Source organism: Geotrypetes seraphini, chromosome 4, assembly GCF_902459505.1.
Source record: "Geotrypetes seraphini chromosome 4, aGeoSer1.1, whole genome shotgun sequence".
Lineage (NCBI taxonomy): Eukaryota > Metazoa > Chordata > Amphibia > Gymnophiona > Dermophiidae > Geotrypetes > Geotrypetes seraphini.
Window position 1 is genome coordinate 134,080,602 of NC_047087.1, and position 16,580 is coordinate 134,097,181.

Consider the following 16,580-nt stretch of genomic DNA (forward strand, 5'->3'; position numbering starts at 1 on the left):
CTCCCCTCCCAGCAGCATCTCTCCTTCTTCTCCCTTCCCTCCTCCCTCTATCCAACATTAACTCTCTTCTCTTCCCATCCCTTTCCCTCCTCCCCTCCCAGAAGCATCTCTCCTTCTAACTCTCTCCAAGTCCAGTAACAGCTCTCCCTTTATCCAGCAGCTTCCCTGCCTCCTACAGTGGCTGTCTCCTCTTCCAGCAGTTCTCAGTACTTGCCTGCAGGAAGTTGCCGGTAAATCACTGCCCTGGCAAGTAGGAGAGCTGGTAGGAGAGGAGGAAGTCACTGTGAAGGCTCCTCAGGATCTTGCTCGCACACACTGACCATCTCCCTCCACCTGCACCTGAATCTGCAGCTCTCTCCGCGGCCCTCTTCAGCAACTCGGCAGGGGCGGTGATCAAGACAGGCTGCCGACGTCGGGACCTTCAATCCCTGAGTCCCGTCTATTTTGTTTCAACTTCCTGTTTCCGAACAGGCGAGACTCAGAGAGGGAAGGCCCCGATGTCGGCAGCTTATCTTAATCGCCTGAGGCTGGGAGGAACATTAATGAGCAGGAACCGCAGTCGGCAGGAAATTTAACTGCCGACTTGATCTTGCTGGCCCTGCGCGGACCGGCAGAAATTTTCTGCGGACCGGCGGTTGAAGAACTGTGATCTAGAACAATTGCTCACGCCTTCCACCTATAGGGAATTTAGGAAACGCCTAAAAACATATCTGCTTCTGAAGTATCTAGACAGCTGACCCGTTCAATTCTTTCTCTTCAATAACGGTTCCCTTGAACTGTTAACCACTATCTTTCACCTCTGTTAAGTTCATTCAATTTGTACCATCTTTTAATCTTTGTAAACCGCATAAAACTTCACAGTCCTGCGGTATATAAAAAAACTATTATTATTATTATTATTATTCTTCAGTGATTTTACCTTTTCTGATGATAGGCCAGAGAAGGCATTAAAGGTCCTGGTGACGCTGCAGCCTCTCTTAGATATTCAAGCCATAGAGCCAGTTCCCGAAAGTGAATCAGACTCCGGCAGATAACTCCTTAAAATTTATTGTGCTAAAGAAAGGCTCAGAGGACTGGAAACCCATTCTGGATCTCAAGTCGATCAATGCCTTTCTGCAGATTCTGCATTTTTATATTGAGACAGTGCATTCAGTCAGTGCAGCAGTAACTCCGTGATTGTGATAGTGGTAGCACATCTTCACAGAATGGAGGTCCAAGTTCATCCCTATCTGGATGACTGGTTAATCAGAGCTCCATCAAGGCTAGAGTGAGAGCAAGCAGTGATGATGGTAGTTTCTGTTCTATAACACCTAGGCTGGATTGTCAATTTCAAGAAGAGCCAGCTAACGCCATCTCAGATGTTGCAATATCTAGGAGTTCAGTTTAAAACGATCCAAGGTTGTGTTTTTCTTCCCCAGCCATGCAAACAGAAGTTCCAGAAACAGATCATGGATCTCTTAGCATTCCCAACCCCCACTGCTTGGCATTATCTTCAAGTATTGTGGTCCATGGTGGCCTCCCTGGCGGTTGTGCCTTGGGACAGGATTCACATGCGGCTTCTACAAGAGTATTTCCTGTCTCGGTGATCCCCTCAGAGTTATTCCCTTCCCTGGACGGAGCCAGCATGGATCAGTCTGTGCTGGTGAATTCAGGGAGAAGTTCTGGTGCAAGACATGTTTATTTGAGTCATGGAGTGGATTACTCTTATGACTGACGCCAATCTTTCAGGCTGGGGTGCTCATTGCTGGGATTGCTTCTTCCCAGTTGAGTGGACTCCCAATCGAAAGGATTGGTCAATAAACCGTCTGATGCTTTGAGCCATACATTTGGCGTTGAAAGCTCTTCAAAACACCCTAGAAGGAAAAGCGGTAAGGGTGTTTTCCGACACCCTTCCAACAATGCCACGGCGGTGCCTCGACAGGAAGGGACCAGAAGTGCCCACTTGAATTTGGGAAACTAAGATGTTATTTCGGTGGGTGGAGCTACACCTTCCACTCTCTCTCCAGTGCACATGGCCGGAGTGGAAAATGTGCAAGACAACTTTCTCAGTCGCCAAGTCCTGGACCCGGGAGAGTTGGTCTCTCTTGCAGAGTGTTTCATCTCATTGTGCATCGTTGGGGCAGGCAAATGATGGACTTGATATCTTCAGCCAAGAACTCAAAAGTCAAGCATTTCTTCAGTTGAAGAGCAAAGCCAGGAAGCTTAGGGCTAGATGCATTGGCTCAGCCCTGGCCCACTCAGGAACTCCTTTGCATCTTTCTGCCTTGGCCCTTGGGTCGAGTCATCCACAGGATAGCAACTCATCTGAGCTTGGTAATTCTGGTGGCCTCGGACTGGCCTCGCCATCCGTGGAATGTGGATATTGTCCATCTTCTGCAGGACAGGTAACTCAGGCTCCCTCTTCATCGCAACCTCCTCACTCGGTCCAGTTCCCATGGAGATCCCCCAGTGCTTTGATCTTACATCATGGCTCTTGAGCGCAAGGCCTTGATTCAAAGGGGCTACACCAGGGGTCTCAAAGTCCCTCTTTGAGGGCCGCAATCCAGTCGGGTTTTCAGGATTTCCCCAATGAATATGCATGAGATCTATATGCATGCACTGTTTTCAATGCTTATTCATTGGGGAAATCCTGAAAACCCGACTGGATTGCGGCCCTCAAGGAGGGACTTTGAGATCTCTGGGCTACACTGGCATAGTCATTGCCACATTTTTGAAGTCCATAAAGCCCTCTACTATGGCGGCTTATGCCAAAGCTTGGAAGGCTTCCCGCAATGGTGTGCCAGAGCCCAGGTGAAGCCGTGCTCTAGTTCCAGTGGTCTTAGCATTCCTGCAGGCTGGCCTAGAAAAAGGCCTAGGGTTTGCTTTCCTGAAGGTACAAGTGGCAGGCCTTTCCTGGTTTAGGGTGCATGGTGATTCTAGTTTGCTTACGGCTCATACAGATGTGACCAGATTTCTTGAGGGCACTTAATTTGCGGCCACAGCTACGACAGCTTTTTCCTACATGAAATTTAAATGTTATGCTGAAGAGGCTTACTGAGGCTCCTTTTCAGCTGTTTAAGTATGCTTCCTTCTCGACCATACAGTCAAGACAGTGTTCCTCGTGGCGATCATTTCTGTAAGGCGTATTTGTGAACTGCAGGACTTTTGAGAGCCCTTTCTCCAGTTCATGGAGTCAGAGGATTCCCTCCGTACAGTTCCTTCCTTTCTTCTGAAAGTGTTTTTGGATTTTCATGTCAACCAGGAAGTTCATCTGCATGCTTTTTGCCCTACGGGGTCGGAGCAGAAGGATAAGATCTTTCAGAGATTAGACGTGCAAAGAGTCTTATTCCACTACTTGAAGAGGACCAGCGACTTCCATCTTTCTGACCATCTGTTTGTCCTGACTAGCTAATCCAGGTGGGGTAGGCCAGCGTCTAAGGCCTCTATTGCCTGATGGATCCGCATGGCCATTTCATTGACTTATATCATCTTTGCTGCTGGCTTTATTCCAGTTAGTGCTCTTTGCATACAGCAGGTTAGTTTCTATTGCTGCCATGTTATTGCCTGTTTTTCATGTTGCTTGTTTATTAATTGTTTATTTTAACCACCTTGAAATAAATTGATAAGGTAGTATATCAAATTTTAAATAAATTTAAACTTATTATATATTTCAGATAAGAACAAAATGATGTTTGCAGAGAGATTCCCCATGCCCCCCTTTGTGTGTGTGTGTGCTTTGCTCTAGTAATGTTCATTTGCTTTTGAACTCAACCGTAGGGGGCTCTGTGTTGTTTTGCTAAGTAGGAGGAGTAAGGGAAAAAATGTGTGACTTTCTGCAAGACCCGGTTTGCAGGTTGGGATAAAACATCTATTGTACCTGCTCCTCCATGGATTTACCAAATGAAGATTATCACAGGTAAGAACCTAATCTTTCATTTGTAAAGCATAATTATGAATACCTGTTCTCCCATATACCTCACCCGACTGGTCTTTGATGTGGCATTATGCTACTGCTCTCACTTTCTTGCAGATTTCAACGCCTTATTCCACCTAGACCTCACCCGACTGGTCTTTGATGTGGCATTATGCTACTGCTCTCACTTTCTTGCAGATTTCAACGCCTTATTCCACCTAGGTCTCACCGCTTCTCTTCCTTTGAAGCCTACTCTATCCAACTTTTTGCACCTCTGCCCCTCCGTAGCTGTCATTTACCAACCTCCTGATAAGTCCGTCTTTTCATTCCTCACTGATTTCGACTCCTTGCTTTCCCTTTTTCTTGATCATCCATCTCCCTCCCTCATCCTTGGTGATTTCAACATTCATGCTAACAACCCCTCTGACTTATGCGTCTAGGCTTCTAGCCTTAACGTCCTCATTTGATCTTCAGCTGTGCGGCACCACCCTTATCCACTAGAATAACCACTGCCTTGATCTTGTCTTCTCCAACTGCTCTATCACAAATTTCTCCATGTCAGTCCTTCCTCTCTCTGACTTCATCTGATAACTTTCACAATCCATCACCCTTCCTCCCCAGCCAGTCTCCTTCTGTATATTTAGGAATCGTCAGGCCATCGATCCTGACACTCTCTCCACTGCTGTTTCACCCCCTTCTCTCACCACTATGCTACACAATTCTATAAACAAGGCTGTCTCCTTCAGTAACACCACTCTTTTCTCTGTTTTAAATATCTTTGCTCCCCCTACCCTATGCTGTATAAGGTGCCCCAAACCCCAGCTCTGCCTAAACTCTAAAATCTGCTACTTAAGCTCCTGTACCAGGTCTTCTGGATTGCTCTGGCTTCAAATCCTTTATTCATGTTGACTTCATTCATTTCAAATATCTCCTAAACCTCCTTCCAATCCCCTCTCTCACTTGCCAGACAAGATTACTACACCTGTCTGACTGACTCTTGGCTCCAACCCTTGCCCCCTCTTTGCCACACTGAACTCATCACTCAAGGTCCTCCCACTTCCAACCTGTCCGTCACTCTCCCCTCCCCCAGACTATGGCTGAGTACTTCAAAGACAAGATTCACAAAATTAACCTTGAGTTCTCAACCGAACCACTTCTCCAGGCTGCTCTACCAACCCCCTCTCTCTGCCCTTGCCACCTTATCTTCCTTCCTGAAATTACTGAAGAGGAAATGGCACATTTTTCTTTTCTCCTCCAAACTCACCACTGTTCATCATATCCCATCCCCACCCATCTACTTACCACTGTCTCTCCTATTGTCATCCTCTCTTTCTGCTATATCTTCAACCTAACACTCTCCACCGCAATTGTGCCCAGTGCCTTCATACATGCCATTGTTACACCACTCCTCAAAAACCCCTCCTCCTCTTCTTGTCCTGTCTCCCTCCTCCTCTTCTTGTCCAAGCTACTTGAACATGCTGTTTACCGCTATTGTCTTGGCTTTCTTTCATCTCAAGCTATCCTTGACCTGCTTCAATCTGGCTTTTGCTCTCTTCATTCTACAGAAACTGCTCTTACAAAAGGATCCAATGACCTGTTCTTTTTTTTTTTCATTTTAATATTTATTAAATTTTTTACATTAATCACAAGAATATTCCTCTTGCACAAGTAAAACAGAAGATAAAAAAATTAAACAAACTCACATTTAGTGCTTCAAGGAAAATAGTCCTTCTTTCTTAGACCAACAACTCACAGGAGGGAGGAGAAATGAATATATTGAGGAGATAATAAAAATAAGAAATAACTAATTCTAATTTGAAAGGCTTAACAATTTTTAACCCCCACTTTTTTCTTCCTGCTTTTAAACATTCCGAGTAGCTAGACTTTTTATATCTAAGAAAGCACGTAACTGTTCTGGTGCATAGTAGACATATTTAACACCTTGATATTTAATCAAACATTTGCATGGGTATGCTAATAAGAATGTCGCTCCAAGGGTCAAAGTCTCTACTCTCATTGCCAGGAATAGTTTTCTTCGCTCCTGCGTTGTTCTCGTGACGTCTGGGAGAATCCATACTTTCTTTCCCAGAAACATTTGTTGAGGATTTCAGAAATACAATCTCATAATTGCATTCATATCTTGTTCGAAGACAAAAGATATGAACAATGTGGCCCTCTCTGTAGATTCGGAAACAGTAGTTCTAATAAATCAGTGACATTAAGAGCATCTGTTATCAAACATTCCTCTGCTCCTGGGTTAATACCTTCAATTTTCTTCTTTGGCAAATAATAAATTCTATTGAGTGGAGGTAAATGCTCAGGGGAAAACTTTAATATTTCAATTAAGTATCTTTCCCACATATCAATAGGTGTAACTCCCAAGGCCTTCGGAAAATTCAACAGACGCACATTTAATCTTCGGTTGTAATTTTCAATTTGTTCAATTTTTTTACTCAAAACTGTTTGTTCCTTTATCAAATTATTAGTTATAGCTTGAATATTTACCACATTGTCCTTAACTTCTTTTATCTCCATTGAAAATTCTCCTTTAGTTTTCTCGAAGGATTTCCCCAAAGCGTCCACAGTACTTACAAGTGTTGTCAAATCCCTTGAAGATCTAGCCACTTGGATTTTAAGCCTCTCAAGAGAGTCCCAGATCTTCTCTAGGGTGATCACCTCCGACTTTGCTGGTTCAAAGCCAGTAAAACTACTGACTCTCTCTTCTCCCTGCTCTCCTTCCCTTCTCATGAGTCCGAGCCCCTGATACGGGGTCTCCCCAGTGCTCACTTCTGCCGCAGAAACCTCCATTCAGGCCGCAAGTTGAGCAGAGTGTGGGGGTGGAACAGGCTCCGGAGGGGAGAGTGAAACCTCCTGCCCAAAGTCACCAGCCGCTCCTCCGGCCGGAGAGAGCCCGGGCCTACCTCCCGGAGCATCGAGGTTAAAAGGAGCTGTGGCGAAGTCTAGGATTGATCTCTGAACGGGGGTAGACGTCCGGATCACAGCGGACTCAGCATGGACGTTACCCTTCCGTTTGGAATGAGGCATTGCAAGGTAATCAAAAAGGAAAATTTTCCCCAAACCGCTGTTACTGTCACTTGTTTCAAGCTGCCACCATCTTAACTCCCTCCAATGACCTGTTCTTGCCAAATCCAAAGGCCTCTACTGCATCCTCATCCTTCTTGATCTATTTGCAGCTTTTGACATGGTAAATCACCACCTACTCATCCATACACTGTCCTTGCTTAGATATCAGGGATCTGTTATCACATTCCTATTTTTCCCATTGCACCTTTAGCGTATGCTGTGGTGGATCCTCCTCTATCGCCATTGGTCAGTGTACCTCAGGGCTCTATCTTGGGACCAATTCTTTTTTCATCTACACTTCTTCCCTTGGTTCTCTAATCTCCCTCCATGGCTTTCAGTATCACAAATCTATCTCTCTACACTTGAAATCTCGACATTCAGTCCCAGGTTTCAACCTGCTTGTCTGACATTGCTACCTGGATGTCTCACCGCCATCTAAAATTAAACATGACCATTACTGAGCTTCTTATCTTTCTACCTAAACCTGCCTCTCCTCTACCCCTGTTCTCTATTTCTGTGAACAGCACCCCCATCCTTCCTGTCTTTGTCAGCTTGCAACCTTGGGGTAATCTTTGACTCATCTTTCTCTTTCTCTTCACATATCCAACAGACTTCCAAACCTGTTGTTTTCTTCTCTACAGTATCGCTAAGATCGGACTCTTCCTTTCTGAGTATACTGCCACGACCTTCGTCACCTCTCACCTAGACTACTTCAACCTGCTTCTCGCTGTCCTTCTGCTAAACCATCTCTCTCCCCTTCAATTTGTTTAGAACTCTGCTGCACCCCTCATATTCTGCCAAAGTCGCTATGGCCACCTTAGCCCTCTCCTCAAGTTACTTCATTGTCTCCCTATCCATTTCTGTATACAGTTCAAACTCCTCTTACTGACCTTCAACTATATTTGCTGCACAGCTCCTCAGTATCTCATCACTTATTCTCTTAACTGGGCATGCCATCCATCAGATAAGTCTCTCTTATCTGCACCCTTCTCCTCTACAGCCAACTCTAGACTCTGTCCCTTCTACCTTGCTTCACTGTAGGCCTGGAACAAACTGCCTGACTCAATATATCAAGCTCTGTCTCTGGCAGTATTCAAATCCAGACTCAAAGCCCACTTCTTTGAAGAATCTTTCAATTCCAAATTCCTACCTACCTTCTAAACACCAATATCTGTCATCATTCCCTCTGTAATTTCCCCAACTGATCACTTTGTATTGAAGTACCTTCTTGCCAGTTTGTCTGTCTTGACTAGATTGTAAGCTGTTCTGAGCAGGGACTGTCACTTCTATGTTTTGCTGTACAGGACTGCGTATGTCTAGTAGTGCTATAGAAATGATTAGTAGTAAATCAAAAGTAGGGTAAAATCCAGTGAGGTCAACACAGTAATTACAAAAATAAGGAAACTTTTGGTAGATAATACTATTTTAGCTGGCAATGTCTTTTCCTTCAGCACAGTTTCAAAGCGTGAAATGGTAAATCCAGCCAGTATGAAGCAGGCCCTGATTGCATCTGCGCGTAGGCTTCCTGGAGTCAATATGTTTGAGCAAGGACATGGTAAATTGGATCTTCTTCGAGCCTATCAGATTCTGAATAGCTATAAGCCCCAGGCCAGGTTAGTCTTTTATTCACATAAAGCTACTGTCTGTGAAATCATGTATTCTTTTATTTATATAGATAGGTAGAGAATGTGTGTGAGAGAGTGTGAACTAGTTTGTGTTTCCACAGATAGATTATAAATAAAATTGTAATTTCATGCAACAGTCAAATCGTTAGGCCAAAGTTAAAAAAAAACAACTTCATAATGAATTCTGTAATTAAGCAACAGGTAATTTTACCCTTATTCTGATAGCCAGTTATATGATTAATTCAGTGATTACACAGTAAAGCAGAAAACTTAACCCTCCTCCTTTACAAAGCCACACTAGCATTTTTAGTGCCGGCCGTAGTGGTAACAGCTGGTACACTCATAGGAATTCTTTGAGTATCGGAGCTGTTACTGTGGTGGCCAGCACTAAAAACGCTACTGTGGCTTTGTAAAGTAGGGGGTTAATGTCTTATTAAGGTTTATTCTTTGTAAATTTGAGATCTGAATCTAGAATTTTTATTTTCCTTTGTTCCTTGAATGCTGTATATTTTTTCAAAGTCTGATATTTCCCTACTAGATTTCACAGATCCTCTGATAGTCAATTTAGCTATGATATAATGGAACATGGGACTAAGTGGATCATATCTTCCAGGATTTTTGTTTCCCTGCAGCCTGGGCATTTTGTGTGAGCTTAACCATTTGACTAGCAAAATTTTTCTGAACCTTTATTCCTTTATTTCTGAACCTTTGTTGGTACATTGTTGCCTTTTTGAATGAATTACTACTGCTGGACATCTTAGACTTGAGGAGATGTCTGTGGTTGTGTTAATTGCCAAACTTTGTCTAAAATCGTGTGAACCTCTTCAGTATCTCATGCTAAAACTAGGCCTGAAAGTCAAACCACCTTTTTTTAAAATTAAGGTTTTTGAAATTATGCCACCTTTATAAATCAATAAAACATTTAAAGAAAAGAAATCAAATAGGTGTAATAGCCCCCATTATGAGAAGGAAGGAGACATAAGAAAAGAATAAAAATATATCAGCAATCAAAAACAAGCCTTTTAGACTTACTCCTATGTACTGATACAAATTAAGTCCTTCATATACTAGTACTTATTAGTTCCTTTTCTAACATATCTGGCTACAGGGTTAACAGGGATAAAACTGAATACCTTGTTCCTACTGAATCTGCTAATATGCAGGAATTAGCATCCTATCCCTTTAAAATCTAACATTCATTCATTAAATATCTTGATATCTATTTTGGACATTTCTTACAAGAAACCATAGATAAAAATATCTTCAAAAATCTTTGAACTTAATTTACCAATGGTCTTATTTTAAAATTGATGGGGCAGACTTGAAACTAAAATTATCAAAATGATCCTTACCCCTAAAGTAAACTATCCCCCTCTGTTACGAAGCCACTGTAGTAATGGCCCCGAAGCACAAAGAGATTTAAAGGGCTTCAGGGCTGTTGCTGAGGACAGCTTCTAGCGTGGCTTTGTAAAAGTGGGAGTATATTTTTAATTATGTTACGCCTCTGATTTCCAAATTATTTCTATAAGATAAGCAAATTGATAGACTTTTATTTGATTTTTATGGAACAAAAAACATCCTTAATTGCAACTAGAATCTTGAGACTCTCTAAAAATTGTATTGGTGGTGATAATTTTCCACACGTCACCATTTATTATTCTTAGCCAGAGTTCTAAATGGTATAATAACTAATAATCTATTACCAATATGGTTTGAATGAGAAATGAATGAGGTAGACATTTAGACAATATGTTTCAAAGATAGTAACGTAAACAATATTAGCAACTCATTTCTTAGCACAGAGGACACATAACCACACAAAGCTAAAGGAGAGCAGAAGGAGACCACAGCAGGCGCAGAGGATACAAAACTACACACTGCCAAAGGAGAGCAGAAGGAAGACACACCAGGCGCAGAGGACAAACAGCCAAGGAGACACAGAGGACACAGCAGGTGTGGAGGACACACAGCTAGGCAGACACAGAGGACACAGCAGGCGCAGAGGACAGCCAGGCAGGCACAGAGGACAGCCACAGCAGACCGGCAAGCAGGCAGCAATGGAAGCAGCAGACAGAAGCAAGATGTTGAGCTACCCAGTTTTCGGTACCATCTGCCATATGTATGACTACCTCCCTTCTGGGAGTCGGTCTTACGTATACACTCGATGCGGAGAACTGGAGAGCCTGAAGAAACAAGTCAGACTCCTGGAGGGTAGAATACTGGAACTGGAAGCACTTCAAGCAGAGGAGGAGGGAGACAGAGATACAGACAACATAAAGACAGAGGAAGACGAGAACAAGACAGAGGACACCATCGAGGAAGAAGTCCGAGAGCTGGAGAAGTTCATAGAGGAGGCATACAGGTAGGCTGTGGAAAATCACCAGCAATAGTGGAACTGCCGAAATACACCTATGGAGAGTGTGGACCAGCCAACAGACAACCACCATGAAGAAATGGGTGACACTGCGGGAATGGGACAGAGACGGGTTTTTATTTCAGTCTTAGTAGTTTGCCGGTCCACAAAATAATTATTTTATATCCACCGGTCCATAGGCGTGAAAAGGTTGAAGAACACTGCTATAATAAACCAGAAGCCAGTGATAATAAACAAACAAAGTCATCACATGATATAATCTTCACATTCCTCCCGATAAATGTAATGCTGCATTTTGAAGTATCTGGGGTATCAACAAATCCCAGGATAAGCCATGTTGCTATAATCTACATCAGCGTCTGTCAAACTTTTTTAGCTCTGGCACACTAGACGGAGCAAATGTTTTTCATGGCACATTATAATTGAAATTATAAAATTGCAAAACCAACAAAAATGTAATTTGAGAATTATTTATTTAAAGTTCTTTAAGCTATGTATAGGTAATTGTAACAACGGTGAAACTAAAGTAGATAAAATAGAATTGCTAATCAATGCGATGGATGTGTTTGTTTTTGAGTGCAAATTAACTCAAAACGCAGCTTGATAGTCGACATGCAAACACAGATTTCATTACCCACCATCTGCAATCATTCTCTTTTTATTGATTTAATTTCTGTCAGAGCTGAAAATCCAGGTTCGCAAAGATAAGAAGATCCAAACGGTAACAAAGCCTTGCTTGCTTTGTTGTTCAAGTTAGGACAACTACTGTATAAAAAATAAAATTACTTGCTGTTAGTTTTCAAGGACCAATCAGGTCAAAGAATGATGCTTGTCTGGGCGGTTGTATCCTTAAGCACACAGATGCTCATAACATTGACAAACTCTTGTGTACACAACTTAAATGTCATCTATTCTAGTGTATACTTACGAAGGGCATTTTAAAAAATAAAGTAAAATTCTGGAATTTCTCGTGGCACACCTGGAATCTCTTTGGTGCACAGCAATGTGCCTTGGTGCACAGTTTGAGAGATACTGATCTACATAAATGAAACAAACCCCTTCTTGCATTGTAAATCTGTATTTTTTAGACAGCAGAATTTTAAAAATGTACAAAAGTGTAAAGATTTTTGCAAGCCATTATTTGCATTTTCTCTTTGACTGTATAGTAATGTATGAAATTTGTGTGTTCTATGAAAACAAAATTTTATTTTTTTCACATGCTAATCTTAAAACTGATGGAACTTTATTTTAGTTTGAGTCCCAGCTATATTGATTTGATGGAATGTCCCTACATGTGGCCATATTGTTCCCAACCTATTTACTATGGAGGAATGCCAACCGTTGTCAATGTTACTATCCTGAATGGTATGGGAGTCACAGGAAGAATTGTGGACAAAGTAAGAGACATAACTGAGTTTCTGTTGCTGTTATTTTAATACTAGCGTAAATTAAATGCCTATGTAATTTTGATTTGAGCCCTAGGTCTAATTCTGAACATTTTTTTTTTGTTGTGACACAGTAATTAGCCCTTACTGTGACTTAAACAGCCCTAACGCTACTTTTCCAAATATAGTGCAGCAATGTTTAAGTCACCATGCCTTAAGTAATGAGATGCAAAATATGCAAATGCATGTTCTAGTGCAGTGTTTCTCAACCTTTTCAAGCCAAGTACCCCCTAAACCTAACAAATACCAACTGAGTACCTCCGCCCAAGCTCCGTCCCAGACCCGCCCAAACTCCGCCTGTGACTCCACCCCCATAATAATAATACTAATTGTAATGCAATTTCTTCCAACCATTTTTCATATACACACAATATAATCTTATTAATACATAATGTTAACCACAAAATTATAAAAACACAAAGCACATTGTACGCAGATAAAATGTTAACTATCATTTATATTCGGGGGGTTTTCAAAGAGGTTGAGGCAGATGACTTTGAAATATGCAATGTCACCTCAGTAATAACTATAGAAAAATAGACAAATATAGTGCAAAATATAGATACAGATATAAATTCTCAAAACTGACACATATTGATCACTAAATTGAAAATACAATCATTTTTCTACCTTTGTTGGCTGGTGATTTCATGAGTCTCTGGTTGCACTTCCTTCTAACTGTGTATCCAATATTTCTTTCTTTCTTTCATTTTTTCTCTTTCTTTCTCCTGCATGCTTCCTCTCCTCCAGACCTTATTCCATTCCCCAACCAACATCTCTCTCTGTCCCTCCATGAGTCCAACTTTTCTTCCTCTCTCATCCCCCAGATCATGTGCTTTTTCACCACTGCCCACCAGCCCCATACCCATTTCTCCTTCTATCACCCCTCTCCAACACCATGCCCAACATTCCTCCCTCTTGCATCCCCTTCACTCTATCCCTCTTCTCTCTCCATCACCATATTGAACATTTCTCTGTCTAATCCTTCTATTCCCCATGCATCTTTACCTCACTCTCTCTCAGTATTCCCAATTTTCCTCTTCCTTTTCCCATGTGTACCATCTCTTTCCCTCTCACTCATACACTCAGGCCCAAAAATTGTCCCTTTCTTTTCCTTCCTTCCCTCCTATGTCCCAAGTTAGTGTCCCCTTCCTCCCTCCCTTGTGTCCCATGTTCATGCCCCCTCCCTTCCTTCAGTGTACTGAGTTCGTGCCCCCTCCCCTTCATTGCCTTCCAGCCTTTGTCCCACCCCCTTCTTCCCTACCCTGAAGCTGATCCTCGCCAAAGCCTGCTTGCCCCCCTGCTGAAGCCGCCACCGATTCCTCCCTTCCACCCAACATGTTATATCCACCACCACCCCTGGTCCACCGCTACACCCGCTGCCACTCCCCATCAGAATTGATGTCGGGGGGAAGGCTTGTGGGTGGGCGGCATGCAATCGCTACACGCACCTGGCCCTTCCTTGTCCGGAGTTGCAGCAGGGGATGACTGGATGGAGCATGTGTGGTGGAGGCAGATCAGGAGAGGTGTTTGGATATAGCTTATTAGGTGGCAGGGAGGAATCGGCAGTGGCTTCAGCAGGGGTCAGGCAGGGAGAGATGCCAGGCAGCGGCCAGCCCGCATACCCCCCCAATAGACGGCCCACGTACCCCCTGGGGTATGCATACCGCAGGTTGAGAAGCACTGTTCTAGTGTAATAGGTGTGTAATTCTGGACAGTAGGGTATTCTCCCCATGTTTGTGAGCTGTGCAGAAGGAATCCATTCTAGGTTTTCAACTCCTCCTCCTCCAGAGGGCTCTGCTGCCCCCCCCCCTTCAGTTTTTCCTTCTGAATGTGAACCAGAAGGTGTCTTTCTGATCTGCTCTGTATATTTATTTGTTATTTTCGGTATTTGTCATGGTTTTTGCCACTATTGGTGCACTAGAGCTCCTCAGCGTGGGGAAAAGCTCTGCCTGCATGGAGAAGAAGCAGACTTGGGTCTGCAACCAGCAATTTAATCCCTTGGAAACTTGTGTGGCCAGCCTGCAGAGAACTTTGTGGAGCTCAGGGTCTGTTCCCTAGTAGCATAACTCACCTATTGAATTGCAGGGGCTTGAGTGAGCCATCTGCAGAAGGCTCAGCAGGGCTTTTCAGGGTGACTGTTGTAATTCTGCACCCCCCCCCCCCCCTTTGTGTGCGCAATACCATAGGGGTTGAGGATCAGTCTGATTTAGGTTTAACAGGCAGCCCAAAGATATCAGCGTTTGGAGGACTAGCTGAGGCAGGGATTCTTCTCCCAGATCAAGCTACTTTTTAGAGCTGAGGTAGGCTGTAGCACTTTCAAAGCACAGTGAGTTAGGCTATTATAACCTATGGGCAAAATAGGGGCGGGAGGTGTCTGAAAGACCTATTTTAAAGGTTTCTGCCACATCCTGCAGAGGGACATTCTGTGGACAGGTTTGGGAGACGTCTTTACCAAAACTCCATGTTGGCAAATTGAGTCATTAATTATAATTTCTATTTCATATGCTACCTGAAGCATCTAGTTAAGCAATTGCCAGCCTTTCAAAAATATCTTCCTTCTCACTAAGTGAAAGATTTCTGGCACATTGTTTACACCCTCACTCAATTAAGGTGGTACATGGTTCAGTCTGCTTATGACGCCTTTGAGTTGTCTTCCAGGGCCATGTCTGTGGCTATGAGGAGATTAGCCTGGCTCATAGTTCCCAACATGGATGTTAACCTCCAGGACCGATTGGCCAACATCCCCTGTCTGGGGGATGAGCTTTTTGGAGACTCAATGGAAAATGCTACTCAAAAGCTCTCGGCCCACAAAAATATTGGGATGCTAAATCCAAGCATAAATCCAAACCTGCCACAGCATGACCATTCAAGCCCTCCTCTTCATATCAGAGGCGATTTTCGGCCAAACGTTCTGCTCTGTCCAGGCCACAGCAGAAGAAACAGAAGCAGCAATGCCCACAGAAACCTCAGACATCTGCCCCAGCTAAATCAACTCAGTCTTTTTGATGGGCTACTCGAGAGCATAGTTGCAATCCTGTTACATCAGCCTCTCCCTCAGCCAGTTGAGGGTTGTCTCCAACTTTATTTTCATCGCTGAGAGGTGATCACCTCAGACCTCTGGGTTCTACAGATCATTCAAGAGGGTTACTCTTTTCATTTCCTCACTATTCCTCCAGATCATACTCCATGAGAGTCTGCTTTGAACCCTCACTAGTCCTCCCTTCTTTAGGAAATTGATTCCCTTCTCCTCAATATCATCGAGAAGGTTCCTGCAGATCAGCAGAACTGGGGGATTTACTCCCACTATTTTCTAGTCCCAAAGAAGACAGGAGGTATTCAACCTATTTTAGAACTCGGAGCCCTCAACAGATTTCTTGTCAAAGAAAAATTTTGGATACTATCTCTAGCCACTCTATATCCATTCTTGGCTCAAAATGATTGGCTATGCTCTCTAGCTCTCAAGGAAATCTATACTCATATCTCCATTCATCCGGCTTAAAGGAAGTACCTCAGATTTCAAGTGGCACACCATCACTATCAATACAAAGTTCTACCTTTTGGTCTGGCATCCTCTCCCAGAGTCTTCACCAAGTGCCTGGTGGTGACAATGGCCTTGAGGTCTCAAGGCCTTCAAGTTGTCCCCTACCTAGACAATTGGCTCATAAAGGATCCTTCGTCTCAAGGTGTACTCTTAGCGACAAATGAGACCATACTGTTTCTTCAGAATTTGGGGTTTGAGATCAACTTCCCCAAATCACAACTTCAATCATTTTAGAAGCTCCAGTTCATTGGAGCTCTGCTCGACACCACTCAACTCAAGGCGTTTCTTTCTCAACAATGTCAGGATGCCTTAATTCAACTTTGTCATCGGGTCGCCCAGCTTCAGTCAATTTCAGCCAGGCATATGATGGTTCTGTGTCACATGGCTTCCACGGTATATGTGACTCCCTTTGCGAGGCTGCACTTCCGGATACTTCAATGGTCTCTGGCTTTACAGTGGTCTCAGGTTCTCAACCCACTCTCAAAGCACATTTCTGTCACCTTGTCTCTTCAATGGTGGATGAACTGTTCCAATCTTTTCAGAGGTCTTTTGTTTCACACACTTCCACTTCAAAAAGTTCTCATCATGGATTCATCAACCTATGTGTGTGGAGCTC

The 16,580-nt window shown here is 43.3% G+C and overlaps 1 protein-coding gene across 1 annotated transcript in view; it reads left to right on the forward strand.

Moving 5' to 3' along the window:
• The window catches only part of MBTPS1 (membrane bound transcription factor peptidase, site 1), a 308,154-nt gene that overhangs the window by 119,342 nt on the left and 172,232 nt on the right, over positions 1-16,580 (forward strand). The window contains exons 11-12 of the mRNA XM_033942001.1: positions 8,428-8,589; positions 12,228-12,372. Of these exons, the coding sequence (XP_033797892.1) occupies positions 8,428-8,589; positions 12,228-12,372 (307 nt within the window). The remainder of the gene's footprint in view (positions 1-8,427; positions 8,590-12,227; positions 12,373-16,580) is intronic.